The sequence below is a fragment of the Bos taurus genome, chromosome 2 (genome assembly GCF_002263795.3).
Source record: "Bos taurus isolate L1 Dominette 01449 registration number 42190680 breed Hereford chromosome 2, ARS-UCD2.0, whole genome shotgun sequence".
In the NCBI taxonomy this organism is placed as follows: Eukaryota; Metazoa; Chordata; class Mammalia; order Artiodactyla; family Bovidae; genus Bos; species Bos taurus.
This window is the reverse complement of record NC_037329.1, coordinates 94,422,677-94,440,834: the sequence shown is the minus strand read 5'-3', so window position 1 is coordinate 94,440,834 and position 18,158 is coordinate 94,422,677. Positions and strand designations below refer to the sequence as shown.

Below are 18,158 nucleotides of genomic sequence, written 5' to 3'. Positions count from 1 at the left end.
TAGAGAGAAACCTAGTGCCTACCATCTAGCTCAAGGCTGGCTTAACGGCCTCCTCTGAGGTTAATGTTAACATCGTCCTGGACAGAGCAACAGGAAGCATCTGTGTATCTTACCACAACTGAGATGATCTACTCTTTCCCCATTTGAAGTCTAAATTCTGTTGGTATTAAATTACTTAATTGCTCTTTCTTTACACATTTAAAACATTTAGATATATAAAACATCATGGTAATAAGCTCTGAGAAAACTGAAATGATTTATGACTATGTAAATATTTATTTAATTCTTCCCAGCTGGTCAATATTGATTTTCTTTCTCCTGTCTATAATTTAAAGGAAACTTGTGTTAGGAAAGCTATTCTGACAAATCTTTTGTTCTTATGTTCCAGAATCATCTATGGTGACAGCAAAACTCAGGGAACACTGTTAGTTAATCAACAGCTGTCACGTTACCTGCAAGAGCAGATGGTAAAACTGATCCCACCCTAAAAAGTGGCGGAAGGGGATACTCGAGGACATTTGCTCAAATACGCTCGAGAGTTTCCACAAAACGGCTTTAATGAAAGCCATATTGTTTTCCTTTTGTACGTTTGCCTTTTACTTTGGATGATTCTCTTATGCTGTATTTTCAATTTTTAACCTGACAAGTTTTCAGCATTAACTGACATTAGTTATTTAAAAATAGAGTATAAGGACTTCCATGGCGGTCCAGTGGTTCAGACTCTGCGCTTCCAATGCAGGTTTGATCCCTGGTCAGGGAAGTAAGATCCCACAAGTTGAGCAGTGTGGCAAAAAAAAAAAAAAAGAATGTACAACAGAATATGCCAATAGAAAAAAATTAGAATACTTAACACCACTCCCAGGTTTTTTTTTAGCAGGACTTTAACATGGTCAAATGGAATATAATGCTCAAAGGTTATTGACATAATTAGAATTGTACAGATATTTTACTAATCATCTTGGACTCTTGTATTGAGATTGACAACAGTAAGTCCAACACAAGCTTTCTTAGAACTTTTCTCACTTAACCTATCTAAAAGTCATATGTTAATTATCATATTAGTCTCAAAGAGATTGTACTGTTTAAAAACTCAAAATTTCAAATTAATTCAATAAATATTTATGGTGCATATTGTGTGCTAGGCACTATTCTACATGCTAAGTCAACAAAACAGATCAAGAGGGGAAAAAAAAAAGGACAAAACAGCTAGCCTTCAAGTTTATATTTTTAAAACCAGGATCTGGGGCTTCCCTGGTGGTCCAGTGGTTAAGACTCTGTGCTTCCAATGCAAGGGGTGAAGGTCCAATCCCTGGTCAGGGAACTACGACTGCTCTATCGGGCAAGGGGTGGAAGGGAATAAAGAAAAGTAAAACTAGATTTGTATATAAATAAAACATCCCAAAGCAATAGTTCTTACTTTTCTTGTCAGACTTAAGCCACTTGAGGGCAGAGATGCCATTTCCCCATATCTTAACCACAGTGCCTAGCACACTATAAATGATTCATAGGTACTCCTTGAATAATTAAATAGCAGATTTTTCTTTTTTTGTTTAAGTATAAATAATTGCCTTCTTCATTGCCTGTTACATCTGTTCGAACTTTTTGCCTTGGCTTTCAAGATCCTCTTAACTGAGCCCTTCCCCTACTACTTCCTTTTCCTCTATCTTTCCCAACACACCTTCTGTTGAGACATGCTCACTCCTGCTTTGGCAAATGTTATTTCTTTCCTCTGTCCAGGTAAATAAAAATTTTCTCCATTTAGATTCAACAAACACTGATTTAGTATCTTCTACATACCAGCACTGTGGTAGAGCTGTCCACAGGTCTCCTTAAATCTACACAAGCGCTCTCATTGATTTTTAGAAGGCATGGGAGAGGCTCCGAGTTCTGAGAGCAGCCTGAGGTCCCTGGGCTACTCAGTTGGGTGGATCCCCCACAATAACCCAAGGCAGCCTCCTCTTCTTGCTCTGCCCCTTCCATTCCCTACTAGAAGCTCTTACTTGGTCTCCAGGGGCTTCCTGGATATTATCTACCTCTGCAACTAGATCCTAAGTTCACAACTGTGAATTATATCAGTATCTTCTTTTACTTCCCTGCAGAACCTAACCAAATACCATGCCCAATGAATGTGCAATAAATAAGCCGCTAACTGAGAAGGTTAACCAACTCTGGCTGTCTCTTACTTTTGACTGTTAGGAAGTTAACCTTTGCAATAAATCCCATCTTTTGAATCAAGTTCTATACAGTCAAAACCTGCTGTGTGAAAAAAAAAGACATCCTTTTAGTCATAAACACCTCATTTGAGATTCAAGTTATCTTTGACTTATAGGTAAACAATTTAATGTTCAGCTGATCTAATTCTTCATTGACTTGAATCACAACACAAGCCTGTTGATTTTTCTCAGCAAAGAAAACCTCGTGTTCCCAGGTTCTCTTTCATTCTTCTGACCACACACTGGCTCCTTGGTGTCCTTGAGGTATGGCAAGCAAAACTGCATGGCTAAACTGTATTTTGATGAGATAACCTATCCAGGTCAGATGTTATAATCAGCCAACAAATCTACCACAGAGGTGCCTAGCTTGACCAGAAGTGGGGGGTGGGGGCCGGGAGGGGGGTGGGGAACTTAAAATATTTTTAAGCCCAGTGGTCTCCAAGTTCTTCTCAACCAGGTCAGTTCAAACCCTTATCCTGTGCTAAGACTATAAAGCCAATGAGGATGGGGACTGATTTGCTCACTATTTAACTACTGCAGGATGCTACAAATGTCAGCCTCATAAGATACACCAGTATCTCTTCAATTTTTTGTCCCTAATCCACCATAAAAATATACATACACGCATCTGTAACTGAAGAGAATATCTTTTTGTGAAATAATACATCAACCAGAATGACTTTGGATATTTTCTCCTCTATATCACTATTCTCTCCAGTAGGTCATAAGCTGCCAAACTGATTTCTTAAGTTCCCTCTTGTAAACACTCTATGCCACAGAGTTGAGGTGAGGTCTCTCGCCACTGTATCATGCAATACCCTGAACAAGAAGACTTACCATCATTTAAAAAATTTTTTTTATTTATTTTTAGCTGCGCTGGGTTTTAGTTGCAGCTTTTGAGATCTTCACTGTGGCATGCAGACTCTTGGCTGTGGCACGTGGGATCTAGTTCCCTGACCAGGGATGGATCCTGGGTCCCCTGCATTGAGAGCATAGAGTCTTACCCACTGGACCACCAGGGAAGTCCCTCGTCATCATTTTCTGTTAAAGCCAAGTGCCAGGGAAATGCATAGCTGTCTGGAAGGAACATGGCTAAGTGAATAAACACTTGTGGTTTTGTGTTGATTGAGCCTCTTGTGAAAATATACAGTTCGATCATATTTTTAAAAGATAATTTTGTCAAAAGCAGTAATAACTAGTCAAAAAGAAAAACCTCACACAAATTATGCAAGAAAATAGTAAATATGTAAGTGAAAATAAAGTGAAAGTTGCTCAGTCCTGTCCGACTCTTTGTGACCCCATGGACTGTAGTCCACTAGGCTCTCCTGTCCATGGAATTTTCCAGGCAAGAATACTGGAGTGGGTAGCCATTCACTTCTCCAGGGGATCTTCCTAACCCAGGGATTGAACCAAGGTCTCCCACATGCAAGCAGATTCTTTACCATCTGAGCTACTGGGGAAATTATGTAAGTAGGGTTCTAATTAGGTATTTGTTCTTCAATACTTTAGGAACTGCTTCTAGAGCAAGATCCTCTTTTACAGTTTTCTAATTAAAATCCTACCTTAATTCCAGGCACTTTCTATGAATTCAGTGGCAAAAATGGGAATGGACAGTTGTGGAGTGGCTGTTACATGTCATACAGTATACTATATATGGTCTATCACTCACCTTATTCAATTAATCGTGTTGAGAATGAGCGCACTGAGGTTTGAGGGGCTGGGGAAACTTAGTTCGTACAGCTGCTGCTAAGTTGCTTCAGTCGTGTCCGACTCTGTGCGACCCCATAGACGGCAGCCCACCAGGCTCGCCCGTCCCTGGGATTCTCCAGGCAAGAACACTGGAGTGGGTTGCCATTTCCTTCTCCAATGCATGAAAGTGAAAAGTGAAAGAAAAAAAAAAAAAGAAAAGTGAAAGGGAAGTTGCTCAGTCGTGTCCGACCCTTAGCGACCCCATGGACTGCAGCCTACCAGGCTCCTCCATCCATGGGATTTTCCAGGCAAGAGTACTGGAGTGGGGTGCCATTGCCTTCTCCGAGTTTGTACAGCTAGTAAATAAATATTAGCTTTGGGAGTCACACATGGGTTTCTTATCTAAACCCCCCAGTTTGTCTACTATTTAACACTGTAGGTACATTTTAAACAATGAACTAGTACCTGCCCTATTAAACATTTCACTGGAAATATGTGTCAAACACCTATGTTTTTTTTTTTTTGTGGGGTTACTTGTTTTGAAGATATTTCATAAACCTTTCCATGTCTTGTCAGAAAAGTCTTCTTCAAGATCTCATGTTGAAATTTAAATGGCCCCCCCCCCCCCACCTCTTTAGAACGGTCTTCCCTGGTGGCTCAGATGGTAAAGCACCTGCCTCCAATGTTGGAGGCCCAGGTTCGATCCCTGGGTTGGGAAGATCTCCTAGAGAAGAGAATGGCTACCCACTCCAGTATTCTTGCCTGGAGAATTCCATAGACAGAGGAGCCTGGTGAGCTAATGGTCCATGGCGTTGCAAAGAGTCGGACACAACTGAGAAACTAACACTTTCTCTTTAGAACAGCTAATGAAAAGGTGTAAACTGGTCACATTATTTCTCTTCTGTATTCTGTATGGACTCTTACGTATTTCATTTTACAGTTTTTAAGACCTTGGGTGAGTCTGAAGGACACTCAGATCTCAGCTAATCTTAAAATTCTTTGCTGCAGACTATCAACTATCTGAGTATTTAGAAAAAAAGAGTCAATTGATTGTTTTTGTAGGTATTGTGGTGTAGATATTTGGTATGCTATAATCATAGTTGTTGTCTTTTTCTGTGCTGAGTTAATTCAACTTGTGACTAGTGCTGCTAAGTCCACTGTCTTGGTAATGTTTAAAAACAAAACACAAACAAAACTGCACTCCCTGACCTTGGGCTGTGCTGCCTGCAAGATGTTTATTGGCAAGTAACCAGAGAGCAGCTGACCTTCACATGGCACTAAGGCTCTGCCTTATGCATTATGCCCTGTAATCTCACAACAATACAATGAGGTAGGTACTATTATTATCCCTGAGAGGCTAAGCAGCTTGCCTAGGGTCATACTACCAAGGAAAATGGTGGAGCCAAGTTTCTAAACCAGATAGCCTGGACTGGAGACTAACCTCTGAAACTACTTCATCTCCTCCTGCACAAAAGAACACATATCAGGGGGGAAGAAAGTTCTGGAAAACAACTCAAGGCACAGAGTAAGAATACGGTACACTCAGATTGGCACCAGAAGGCTTCAGAAAGAAGATTGTGAGCATAGCATCAGGGCAGAGTGGGACTTAATTGGCAAAGCTGAGAACAGAGGCATCATGACAGGAATGGGCAGGGCTTGCTCTGTGGGGTAAAACAGCATCAGGATAATAGCAGGAATCTAGGTTATGTAGTTTTTAGTAAAATTTTACCTACGTCTATGCCTTCATTTCTCTTTCTGGTTTTCCTTAAGAAGAAAACAAAATGCAAATAACTACTATAGGACCATAAAGCACTCAAACAGACATAAAACAGAAACATCAGTGTATAAACAGTACAATTTTTATTGACTGAAGTCATTTCTTCTTACTGGTGTACTACAACTGGCCTCATCATTTCATAGCTTCGAAAATCTCCTTTACCTGAATTTAAATCAAGCTGTTTAAATTGTGTTAATGGTTATTCCTTACTTTAATTGAATGAGAGGATTTCCCACTACCCCCCTTCCCCATCCTTACTTGAATTCTGGCACCCTGTAACAAATCTATGTCAAAGATACTATAGCACAGGAAGCCCAAACTTATTAATGGATTGTGTTGCAGAGTATCACTGTAAATTAGCTATTTGGAACCCGGGATTAATTTTCCCATGGAAATAGTAGTTAAGTTCCTAGTGGGTCTACAAAGCTTGCTTAACCAGGAACGTAGCAAAACAGTCACCTTTGTGTTGATCTCTGCCTATTATTCTGAGGACTCCATGGATTTCTTTTCTTATTACAATGTTTTAGCTAACAATCACCTTGGGGACACAGTTTTCTCATTACAAGTTTTAGAAACAGTTGACTATCACAATTTTGCTCAAATCTAACCTTTGATACTGCTTTGGGGGGTGTTTGTTTCTACTAAGTGAAAAGTATTAGTCGCTCAGTTGTGTCCCACTCTTTGTGACCCCATGGACTGCAGCCCTCCAGGTTTAGGCTCAGTCTCCTCTGTCCATGGAGTTATCCAGGCAAGAATACTGGAGTGGGAAGCCATTCCCTTCTCCAGGGGATCTTCCCAACCCAGGGATAGAACCTGGGTCCTCTGCACTGCAGGCAGATTCTTTACTGTCTGAGCCACAGGGAAGCCCCTTCTTTCTACTAACCATTACTTAAAACACAGCTTCAGTTGGAGAGGTGTTTTCCTCAGTCTAAGGTCAGTCTAAGAAGGGAATATCAGACCACCTGACCTGCCTCCTGAGAAATCTGTATGCAGGTCACGAAGCAACAGTTAGAACTGGACATGGAACAACAGACTGGTTCCAAATCAGGAAAGGAGTACCTCAAGGCTGTATATTGTCACCCTGCTTATTTAACTTACATGCAGAGTACGTCATGAGAAATGCTGGGCTGGATGAAGCACAAGCTGGAATCAAAATATACAGATGACATCACCTTTATGGAAGAAAGTGAAGAAGAACTAAAGCACCTCTTGATGAAAGTGCAAGAGGAGAGTTAAAAAGTTGGCTTAAAACTCAACATTCAGAAAATGAAGATCATGGCATCCAGTCCCATCACTTCATGGCAAATAGATGGGGAAACAATGGAAACAGTGAGAGACTTTATCTTGGGGAGCTCCAAAATCACTGCAGATGGTGACTGCAGCCATGAAATTAAAAGATGCTTGCTCCTTGGAAGAAAAGTTATGACCAACCTAGACAGCATATTAAAAAGCAGAGACATTACTTTGCCAACAAAGGTCCGTCTAGTCAAAGGTCTTGTTTTTCCAGTAGTCATGTGTGGATATGAGGGTTGGACCATAAAGAAAGCTGAGTGGTGAAGAACTGATGCTTTTGAACTGTGGTATTGGAGAAGACTCTTGAGTCCTTTGGTCTGCAAGGAGATCCAACCAGTCCATCCTCAAGGAAATCAGTCCTGAATATTCATTGGAAGGACTGATGCTGAAGCTGAAGCTCCAGTACTTTGGCCACCTGATGTGAAGAACTGACTTATTGGAAAAGACCTTGATGCTGGGAAAGACTGAAGATGGGAGAAGGGGACAACAGAGGATAAGATGGTTGGATGGCATCACCGACTTAATGGACATGAGTTTGAGCAAGCTCCAGGAGTTGGTGAGGGACAGGCAAGCCTGACATGCTGCAGTCCATGGGGTCGCAAAGAGTCGGGCACAGCTGAGCAACTGAACTGAAGGTTGGGGTCAAAAGAAATGGCCAGAGACTGCCAAGGCTGAAGTGATGTCACCTTCTTTGCCTGCAGTGTGACAAGGCAGTGATATGGCACTGGGGACATGTCCTGTCCCTGCTGCTGCAGGTGACTATCTGCCTCCTGGAGAGTATCTTCTATCCCTTATGGGGATTTGAAAAAAAAAAGACATTTCTGGCTTGGTATTAGATAGTTGTTTCCAGGATTCAGTGCCCTTGGGTAGGTGTCAGAACTTGGAGATTATCTGATCGTGTGTGCTTTGACTGTAGTTCAATCTCTAATATAGAAATTTCACATTCGAATAACCTAAAGCTACGATGAGGATATGTCCCAAATATAATGCTTGTCTCAAAAATGTTTTCGTCAGGGCATAAAAACCATAAGAAAACTAAAATCTTTGTTTTAGATAGAAACATTACCAACAAATGTTTCCAAAACAGAAAGTAAAAAAAAAAATTGTACATGTATGGCCACCGTAATAGTGAGGCAGGAGACAGTGGGCCTCTGGGCTGGACATCTGGTATTTGTCAAGTAGAATAAAATCCAAGCTTTATTCTCACCCAGACACTCCAAGGACAAAGCTAGTGGTAAAAGCTGAGCTCTGCTAGAACAGAGAGATAAAGTACCTGCTCCTGAGGTCAAGGAAAGCCTCCCTGTCTGCACATGTGCAGGAAGGGTTCTTGGGGGCTTCTTGGAAGGCAGAAATGGAGTGGGGAGGCCCACCCATAGTAAGTGTGGACATGCACTCTTAGGCCTCTAGAGTGGGATCCAGCTTAGCAAAAAGGTTGCACATGTATCTTGAGGAGGACCCACGGATCAGTCAGGTGTGAAGAAAGAAACAAGATAACTGGCCAAGGGTAAACAAAGACTTGGAAGGACTGTCCTATATAAGTGATCTACATCGCCTCCATACTGCGCTGCTCTGCACTCAGAACTTCCGTGCTCCTCTCCCGGTGTGCATCTCTGCCTAGTTTCTGACTTACTGTACTACTCTCTAGAGAAGATGCCCATACCCTTTCTCTCCGGGTGTATATCTCTGCCCTGCTTCTAAGCTGGATAAACAAACTGTTTTCCTGTGAGATCTCCCACACATTGTGCTGTCTCTCTAATTATAAACTTTGTACCTGTTTTTACAGTTTTGCCTCCTTGAAACATTCTTGTTTTCAAACAGGGGCAAAAGCCAGGGCCACTTTGCTTCTAGCTCCAATGATCTAGTGGCTAGGATTCTTGGTTTTCATCCAGGTGACCCAGATTTAATTCCTGGGCAGGGAACTAAGATCTCTCCTCAGGACTGCTCACTGCTCTTTCTCTGAAATCAACAGTATGATTTTTGAAAACTTTTAGGCTCTGAACACACTCCACTTCTTTTTACCTCCTTGGAAGGCTTCACACTAGGGACCTTTTGATATGACTTCAGAGTTTGCCTTTAGAAATGTTAAGAGAAACATTTCTGTGATTAGGGAAGGTTTATAATCATACCCCTACTTCTCCCGAAACCCACTAAATTTGTATAATAATGTCTGATGTCACTGGTGATTCTGTCAGCACACATTTGCTAATAAAGGTAGGGCTTTATTGCTTAAAGACATCTAATATATTAAACATGCATAAATCCTTCACTTTAAATCCACACAATCTGTGAATCTAGGTGGTATTTTGTTTTTTGTGGCCGCACCCTGTGGCTTTTGGGATCTTAGATTCCAGACAAGGGCTTGAACCCGAGCCCTTTGCAGTGAAAAGTATGGACTTTAACCATTGGACTGCCAGGGAAGTCCCTAGGTAGTATTTTCATAACTTCACTAGTGTCCACAATAAGGTGGTTAATTTTTGAAAAATTAAATTCACTAATACCAAAAGGCAGATCAATTAAAATTTCTAATAATAGTAAAAATATTAAGGCAAGCATTTCTTATTTCAGCTAAAGGCTAAACAAGCTACTTGTGAAATTAAGGCATAACAGAATAAATAAAAGACACTGCTTTAAAGATCACATAGGTAAACTCTGGCATTCATGGTTCCAGGTCACTTCATCCATTGATTAGATTTTTTAGAAAGTACAATTTTACAACCATAGGTAACATTTCTAATTACACTAGTGCTCCACATATACTGTCCACTTTTAGGATCAGGAAGGAAATCTCTCTTAACCGCAGTGTTTCAGCTGACACATATACATATCAATATATATATGCACTCCTCAAAACAATGGATAGACATAGGAACTAGACCTTCACAAGGGTGAAATAAGCCACTGGCTGCCACTAGTGAATGAAAGGGAGATCTAATTGCTGGCTACTCTGTTTTTGGCAAAGAGTAAATGGCAGAAGGGCTTCCCAGGTGGCTCAGTGGTAAAGAATATGCCTGTCAATGCAGGAGCCGCAGGTTCGATCCCTGGGTTGGGAAGAGCCCCTAGAGAAGGAAATGGCATCCCAGTCTAGTATTCTTGCCTGGGAAACCCTACAGACAGAGAAGCCTGGAAGGCTACAGTCCATGGCGTCCCAAAAGAGTTGGACACAACTTAGTGACTAAATTACAAAAAAATGGCAGAAACAGCATTTCCAGATATAGAGTATAGAGCAGTGGTAGGTACCTCAGCAACTATACAGCAAAAGGATTTGGAATCTTTGGAAAGCCCAAGAAGATCTACACTCCTTGAAAGTGAAGGTAATTATCCCAACAGTATTTAAAACATAAGGGGAAAGGAGTAGGAGGAGGGGAGGAAGGAAAGAAAAATAGCATTTTTTTGGAGCTGTTCGGGGAATTAAACCAGAGCCCATAGAAAGAAGTGTACAGCACACACTGACATGAATGTCAGTGTATGGCAAAACCACTACAATATTGTAAACTAAGTAGCCTCTAACTAAAATAAATACATTTAAATTAAAAAAAGTGTCCAGCAAAGTTACCAAGATATATTAGGTGCTCAGTTTAGTTCAGTCGCTCAGTCATGTCAGACTCTTTGTGACCCCATGGACTGCAGCACGCCAGGCCTCCGTGTCCATTGCCAACTCCCGGAGTTTACTCAAACTCATGTTCATTGAGTCTGTGATGCCATCCAACCATCTCATTCTCTGTCATCCCCTTCTCCTGCCACCTTCAATCTTTCCCAGCATCAAGGTCTTTTCCAATTAGTCAGTTCTTCACATCAGGTGGCCAAAGTATTGGAGCTTCAGCTTCAGCATCAGTCCTTCCAATGAATATTCAGGACTGATTTCCTTTAGGATGGACTAGTTGGATCTCCTTGCAGTCCAAGGGACTCAAGAGTCTTCTCTGACACCACAGTTCAAAAGCATCAGTTCTTCCCCACTCAGCTTTCTTTATGGTCCAAATCTCACATCCATGACTACTGGAAAAACAATGCCTTTGACTAGATGGAACTTTGTTGGCAAAGTAATGTCTTTGCTTTTGAATATGCTGTCTTTAATAGGTTGGTCATAACTTTTCTTCCAAGGAGCAAGCATCTTTTAATTTCATGGCTGCAGTCACCATCTGCAGTGATTTTTGAGCCCCCCCAAAATAAAGTCTCTGTTTCCACTGTTTTCCCATCTATTTGCTATGAAGTGATGGGACCAGATGCCATGATCTTCGTTTTCTGAATGTTGAGCTTTAAGTGAACTTTTTTACTCTTCTCTTTCATCAAGAGGCTCTTTAGTTCTTCTTCACTTTCTGCCATAAGGGTGGTGTCATCTGCATATCTGAGGTTATTGATATTTCTCAAAGCAATCTTGATTCCAGCTTGTGCTTCATCCAGCCCAGCATTTCTCATGACGTACTCTGCATATAAGTTAAATAAGCAGGGTGACAATATACAGCCTTGACGTACTCCTTTCCTGATTTGGAGCCAGTCTGTTGTTCCGTGTTCAGTTCTAACCGTTGCTTCCTGACATGCATACAGATTTCTCAAGAGGCAGGTGCTCAACGTTAGCCAAATTTGAGTACCAGAAATTTTACTGGGCAAAATAGGGTTATTTAAGGTTAACTATGTCAGTAGTTTTGTTAGCACCTGTAGTTTCTAGGAATTAAGAGATATAACACCTGAAATGAGTTCAGCTACAAATAGAAATTAACACTGACCAATGAAGAGATACCCCACGCCCAAGGGAAGAGAAACCCAAGTAAGATGGTAGGTGTTGCAAGAGTGCATCAGAGGGCAGACACACCGAAACCATACTCACAGGAAACTAGTCAATCTAATCACACTAGGACCACAGCCTTGTCTAACTCGATGAAACTAAGCCATGCCAGTGGGGCAACCCAAGATGGACGGGTCATGGTGGAGAGGTCTGACAGAATGTGGTCCACTGGAGAAGGGAATGGCAAAGCACTTCAGTATTCTTGCCTTGAGAACCCCATGAACAGTATGAAAAGGCAAAATGATAGGATACTGAAAGAGGAACTCCCCAGGTCAGTAGGTGCCCAATATGCTACTGGAGAATAGCAGAGAAATAACTTCAGAAAGAATGAAGGGATGGAGCCAAAGCAAAAACAATACCCAGCTGTGGATGTGACTGGTGATAGAAGCAAGGTCCGATGCTGTAAAGCGCAATATTGCATAGGAAACTGGAATGTCAGGTCCATGAATCAAGGCAAATTGGAAATGGTCAAACAAGAGACGACAAGAGTGAATGTCAACATTCTAGGAATCAGCGAACTCAAATGGACTGGAATGGGTGAATTTAACTCAGATGACCATTATATCTACTACTGCGGACAGGAATCCCTCAGAAAAAATAGAGTAGCCATCATGGTCAACAAAAGAGTCCATAATGCAGTACTTGGATGCAATCTCAAAAACGACAGAATGATCTCTGTTCGTTTTCAAGGCAAACCGTTCAATATCACAGTACTCCAAGTCTATGCCCCAACCAGTAATGCTGAAGAAGCTGAAACTGAACAGTTCTATGAAGACCTACAAGACCTTTTAGAACTAACACCCCAAAAAGATGTCCTTTTCATTATAGGGGACTGGAATGCAAAAGTACGAAGTCAAGAAACACCTGGATAACAGGCAAATTTGGCCTTGGAATACAGGCCAAAGCAAATATAAGCAGGGCAAAGACTAATGGAGTTTTGCCAAGAAAATGCACTGGTCATAGCAAACACCGTCTTCCAACAACACAAGAGAAGACTCTACACATGGACATCTCCAGATGGTCAACACCAAAATCAGATTGATTATGTTCTTTGCAGCCAAAGATGGAGAACCTCTATACAGTCAGCAAAAACAAGACTGGGAGCTGACTGTGGCTCAGATCATGAACTTCTTATTACCAAATTCAGACTTAAATTGAAGCAAGTGGGGAAAACCACTAGACCATTCAGGTATGACCTAAATCAAATCCTGTATGATTATACAGTGGAAGTGAGAAATAGATTTAAGGGCCTAGAGCTGACAGATAGAGTGCCTGATGAACTATGGAATGAGGTTCGTGACAGTGTACAGGGGACAGGGATCAAGACCATCCCCATGGAAAAGAAATGCAAAAAAGCAAAATGGCTGTCTGGGGAGGCCTTACAAATAGCTGTGAAAAGAAGAGAAGCGAAAAGCAAAGGAGAAAAGGAAAGATATAAGCATCTGAATGCAGAGTTCCAAAGACTAGCAAGAAGAGATAAGAAAGCCTTCCTCAGAGATCAATGCAAAGAAATAGAGGAAAACAACAGAATGGGAAAGACTAGAGATCTCTTCAAGAAAATTAGAGATACCAAGGGAACATGTCATGCAAAGATGGGCTCGATAAAGGACAGAAATGGTATGGACCTAACAGAAGCAGAAGATACTAAGAAGAAGTGGCAAGAATACACAGAAGAACTGTACAAAAAAGATCTTCACGACCCAGATAATCATGATGGTGTGATCACTGACCTAGAGCCAGACATCCTGGAATGTGAAGTCAAGTGGGCCTTAGAAAGCATCACTACGAACAAAGCTAGTGGAGGTGATGGAATTCCAGCTGAGCTATTTCAAATCCTAAAAGATGATGCTGTGAAAGTGCTGCACTCAATATGCCAGCAAATTTGGAAAACTCAGCAGTGGCCACAGGACTGGAAAAGGTCAGTTTTCATTCCAATCCCAAAGAAAGGCAATGCCAAAGAATGCTCAAACTACCGCACAATTGTACTCATCTCACACGGTAGTAAAGTAATGCTCAAAATTCTCCAAGCCAGGCTTCAGCAATATATGAACCGTGAACTTCCAGATGTTCAAGCTGGTTTTAGAAAAGGCAGAGGAACCAGAGATCAAATTACCAACATCCACTGGATCATGGAAAAAGCAAGAGAGTTCCAGAAAAACATCTATTTCTGCTTTATTGACATTGCCAAAGCCTGTGACTGTGTGGATCACAATAAACTGTGGAAAATTCTGAAAGAGATGGGAATACCAGACCACCTGACCCGCCTCTTGAGAAATCTGTATGCAGATCAGGAAGCTACAGTTAGAACTGGACATGGAGCAACAGACTGGTTCCAAATAGGAAAAGGATTATGTCAAGGCTGTACATTGTCACCCTGCTTATTTAACTTCTATGCAGAGTACATCATGAGAAACGCTGGACTGGAAGAAACACAAGCTGGAATCAAGATTGTCAGGAGAAATATCAATAACCTCAGATATGCAGATGACACCACCCTTATGGCAAGAAGCGAAGAAGAACTAAAAAGCCTCTTGATGAAAGTGAAAGAGGAGAGTGAAACAATTGGCTTAAAACTCAACATTCAGAAAACGAAGATCATGGCATCCGGTCCCATCACTTTATAGGAAATAGATGGGGAAACAGTGGAAACAGTGTCAGACTTTATTTTTCTGGGCTCCAAAATCACTACAGATGGTGACTGCAGCCACGAAATTAAAAGACGCTTACTCCTTGGAAGGAAAGTTATGACCAACCTAGACAGTATATTCAAAAGCAGAGACATTACTTTGCCAACAAAGGTGCGTCTAATCAAGGCTATGGTTTTTCCTGTGGTCATGTATGGATGTAAGAGTTGGACTGCGAAGAAGGCTAAGCGCCGAAGAATTGATGCTTTTGAACTGTGGTGTTGGAGAAGCCTCGAGAGTCCCTTGGACTGCAAGGAGATCCAACCAGTCCATTCTGAAGGAGATCAGCCCTGGGATTTCTTTGGAAGGAATGATGCTAAAGCTGAAACTCCAGTACTTTGGCCACCTCATGCGAAGAGTTGACTCATTGGAAAAGACTCTGATGCTGGGAGGGATTGGGGGCAAGAGGAGAAGGGGACGACAGAGGATGAGATGGCTGGATGGCATCACTGACTCGATGGACGTGAGTCTGAGTGAACTCCGGGAGTTGGTGATGGACAGGGAGGCCTGGCGTGCTGCGATCCATGGGGTCGCAAAGAGTCGGACACGACTGAGTGACTGAACTGAAGTGAATCAAATTCACCCATGTTGCAACTGTAGCAGGATTTCTTTTTTGTTTGGGCTGTAATTCCCTCAGACTAGGCTATTTAGCTCAGCTGGTGGAAAAACTTGATGGATCACAGCCCTGTACAAGTCAAACGTTACAAAGAGAAAGACACTGAAATGGTACCATATTTGCACCATGTTATGAACATACCCCTATCCCCATACAGGTATCCCTCAAAAAAGCTTGCTGGTCACAAGAGGGACTGCATAAAAGGGTGCAGTCAGCTGAAATCAAACACATCTTAATGTCTTGAAAAATTGAAAGTATTTCTACAAAGTCATGTCATGCATAAGGAACAAGTTGCTCAAAATCATATTTTTCAACTCCACTAGATTTCATTAAGGGAACGGATTTCCTTGTTATGACCGAAGTGTTTGATTTCTAAACACTGAAAAAAACCCCAAAATTGTAAATAGAACACAACTTTAAAACTGAGGCTTCTGAGATATTAAGAATCAGTTAATTTTTTAATTACTTCAGATTTTTCTAGCAAATAGTAAGATAAAAAATCTAGAAAAAAACCAAGACTATTCAGGTACCGTATTCAAACTGAGATAATAAAGATGTGGGTGAGAATGAAAATACTTAGTATCTGTTATATGCATTATCTGAACTCACTTTAATATTATGGGAATTTTGACATTTGGAAGCTCAAAAAATAAACATTTTAAGGTGAGTCATCAGTTATTTTTACATGCTTTTTAGTCAATTTTAAATTAAAGGAATTAAATATTCTACTGATATAAGACACTGCTTTACAAATTCATTTCCACTATGTCAGGCAATCTGCATCAGAAAAATAACTTTTAGTACAAGATTCATCATTTCCTGTAAAAATAGAAAAAGATCTTTTGTTCATTTTCTAGTATTCTTCTCTTTCTTTACAAAATTAGCAAAATATCTCTGCGATTTGTTTTCCTCCAGTAAGATTTCTGTGGCATTGTTGCAAGTGAGCAGCATCCTTCTGTCCCTCATCTTTCTGTTATCTCAGCTTTGATCCCCCCATCCTGGGTAACTTTGATCCCCTCTATCTACTAACCTTTTGTTTATTGAAGAAAAGCTGATTCATGACATCCATTGTAATATATTAAAACTAATTCATAGCTTGGCAACACATTGGAAGTTCTGAACATTTCAACTCTAACAAAAGCAGACACACTCATTCTCAATTCTGTGACACAGAAAGTGGTCAGCAACATGTGCAATGCACCAAAAATCTAAATTTTAAAGGATATAAACTAAACAACAACAAAAAAATTAAATGCCTGGATATAATTCTAAGTAAGCAACTTTACCTAAAGAAAATCTAAAGCTGTCTTTATAGCCTATTTGGAGTTTTCCAGTAATCTTTCTTCACAAGCAGACCATAAGAGCGTTAGGATTATTTCTAGAAACACGGTCAGTTATACTTGAGTTGTATTTAACCCCCCAGTGATCTCTGTCTTAATTTGCACTGTGAAAAATAAACAGCTGTATCTTTCCTTTCTGGACAGTCAATAGGTTTTATTTACATTGCTTTGGGAAAAGGAGACAAAAGACATCCCTTTAAAATTGTCGTCCAGCAATCTCAGTTTGGAAGGGAATATATAGCATAAATTTATATATATAAGGAAAGAAATATCTCTATACACAAAAACGTATAAATAAGCAGACAAATAAAGTGGCTAGGAAGTATCTTGAAGTTCAAATTTATAAAATGACCATCAAACCCAGAACTTAAATCTGTAATGGAAAAAAAAAAAATCATTATTAGGCTGAAAAAAAATTCAAATACCGCTATCACGAACATGGAAAAAAAAATTAAATAGAAAACAGAAAACAATAATCACCGGAAAACCTGTGTCTTGTAAAGATTTCTTTCCATCAGAAGATGCAGAAACATTTTCCCCCCTGGAGTAAACGCAAACGTTTCTGAGGCACCCCCAGTTTCTTCCCCGCTTTCTCCCCCAGGCGCCGGTGGAGACGGCCGGTGTGGACTTTTTTCCAGAGATGAGAAGCATAAATTTGTACTTTATCGGGAGCGGGTGCACTTTTCCCCCTGGCCCCCCTTTGCTCTGCCTCCAAGATGGTAGGAAAGTTGTCGTTTCGGAGGGCAGAGGAGCGGCTCTCTGGTGTTATGTCCTCGCAGTGCCTGTAGTGGTGCTGTAGGAGGCTGCTGCCTCTTCTTGTGCAGCCCCGGCAGCCCTGCCTTCTTGGCTGGAGAGTATATTCAGGGATTTCCCCTTAATAATCACCGACCCTGGGAGCACTTTTTAGTTTCCAAAATAAAAATATGATCCTCACCCCTCTTGCTTGACAGGGAAAGGCTCTCGCTGGAGCCCAGGGGGGAGCAGTAGCAGCGGCAGCCGAGCTTCCTAGTCCATTGCCAGCGCCTCTCACTCTGATCTGTCAGCCCAGCCGAGGGAAAAGGGGGGAAGGAGAAAAAAAAAAAAAAGCAGCTGAAAGGTAAGCAGAAGCGGCCCCAGGCCCGGCCCACATCCCCGGGCTCCCGTAGGGCGGCGGGCTGGGCCGCGCAGGCAGGGCGGGCGGCGAGCACGCTTACGTGAGGCCGGGGATTCGCCGGCCCGCGCCAGGCCTCGGGCAGAGAATGAAAGGGTGAGAGGGCCGGCGCCGGGGTGGTGGGGGCTGGGGACTCGGGGGCCTGGGGGGGCGCCCACGGGCAACGACGGCGGGCCGCCGGCCAGGGGTCCAGCCGGGGCCGAAGCGGGGCGAGCGGCGCGGCCTGCGCGGGCCGGGGTAGGGGTGTGGAGCGGGGGGGTTGGGGGTGCCGGTTAGGCCTCGGGCCGGCGGGCCCCGTAGCGGCCGCGCCCTGTCCCCTGCCCCCGCACCCCGGGCCTCCTCGCGCCCCTTCGGGTCCCTCGGGGCCTCCAGGCGGGACGGCAGCGCTGCTGGGCCGAATCCTGCGCGGGCCCCCCGGAGGTTCCCCGGCGGGGCGGCAGGCCCGGGGTGGCCGGGACAGGGGCGTCAGGGCCTAAGAGTGGGGAATGGGCGTCCAGCCGCTCCCTCCCCCGAGTCTCTCGACGACGTCCCCCACCCCCGATTCCGGTAATAGTTGGATTTATTTCTCCCCCTCCTCTGCGCTCCGGGCGGCCCAGGCCGGGGCGGGGCGGGCGGC

At 42.5% G+C, this 18,158-nt stretch overlaps 2 protein-coding genes and 1 non-coding gene across 8 annotated transcripts in view; 2 read left to right on the top strand and 1 right to left on the bottom strand.

Moving 5' to 3' along the window:
• The window catches only part of LOC112442246 (translation initiation factor IF-2), a 49,128-nt gene that overhangs the window by 24,835 nt on the left and 6,135 nt on the right, over positions 1–18,158 (bottom strand). The window contains exons 4-6 of the mRNA XM_059877530.1: positions 17,586–18,014; positions 17,327–17,428; positions 16,873–17,239 (exon numbers count right to left, since the gene is read on the bottom strand). Of these exons, the coding sequence (XP_059733513.1) occupies positions 16,907–17,239; positions 17,327–17,428; positions 17,586–18,014 (864 nt within the window). The 3' untranslated portion in view covers positions 16,873–16,906. The remainder of the gene's footprint in view (positions 1–16,872; positions 17,240–17,326; positions 17,429–17,585; positions 18,015–18,158) is intronic.
• TRNAW-CCA (transfer RNA tryptophan (anticodon CCA)) lies at positions 4,549–4,620 on the top strand. Its single transcript has one exon. It is a non-coding gene; the product is annotated as a tRNA-Trp (tRNA).
• The window catches only part of INO80D (INO80 complex subunit D), a 70,563-nt gene continuing 69,805 nt past the window's right edge, over positions 17,401–18,158 (top strand). For 3 of the 6 annotated variants that reach the window (XM_024975222.2, XM_010802254.4, XM_010802255.4), the window contains exon 1: positions 17,425–17,638. The gene's annotated coding sequence lies outside the window, so the exon portion shown is untranslated. Of the gene's footprint in view, positions 17,639–17,999; positions 18,089–18,158 lie in introns of those variants that run through there. The other 3 variants (XM_024975216.2, XM_010802256.4, XM_010802258.3) reach the window with 2 other exon arrangements.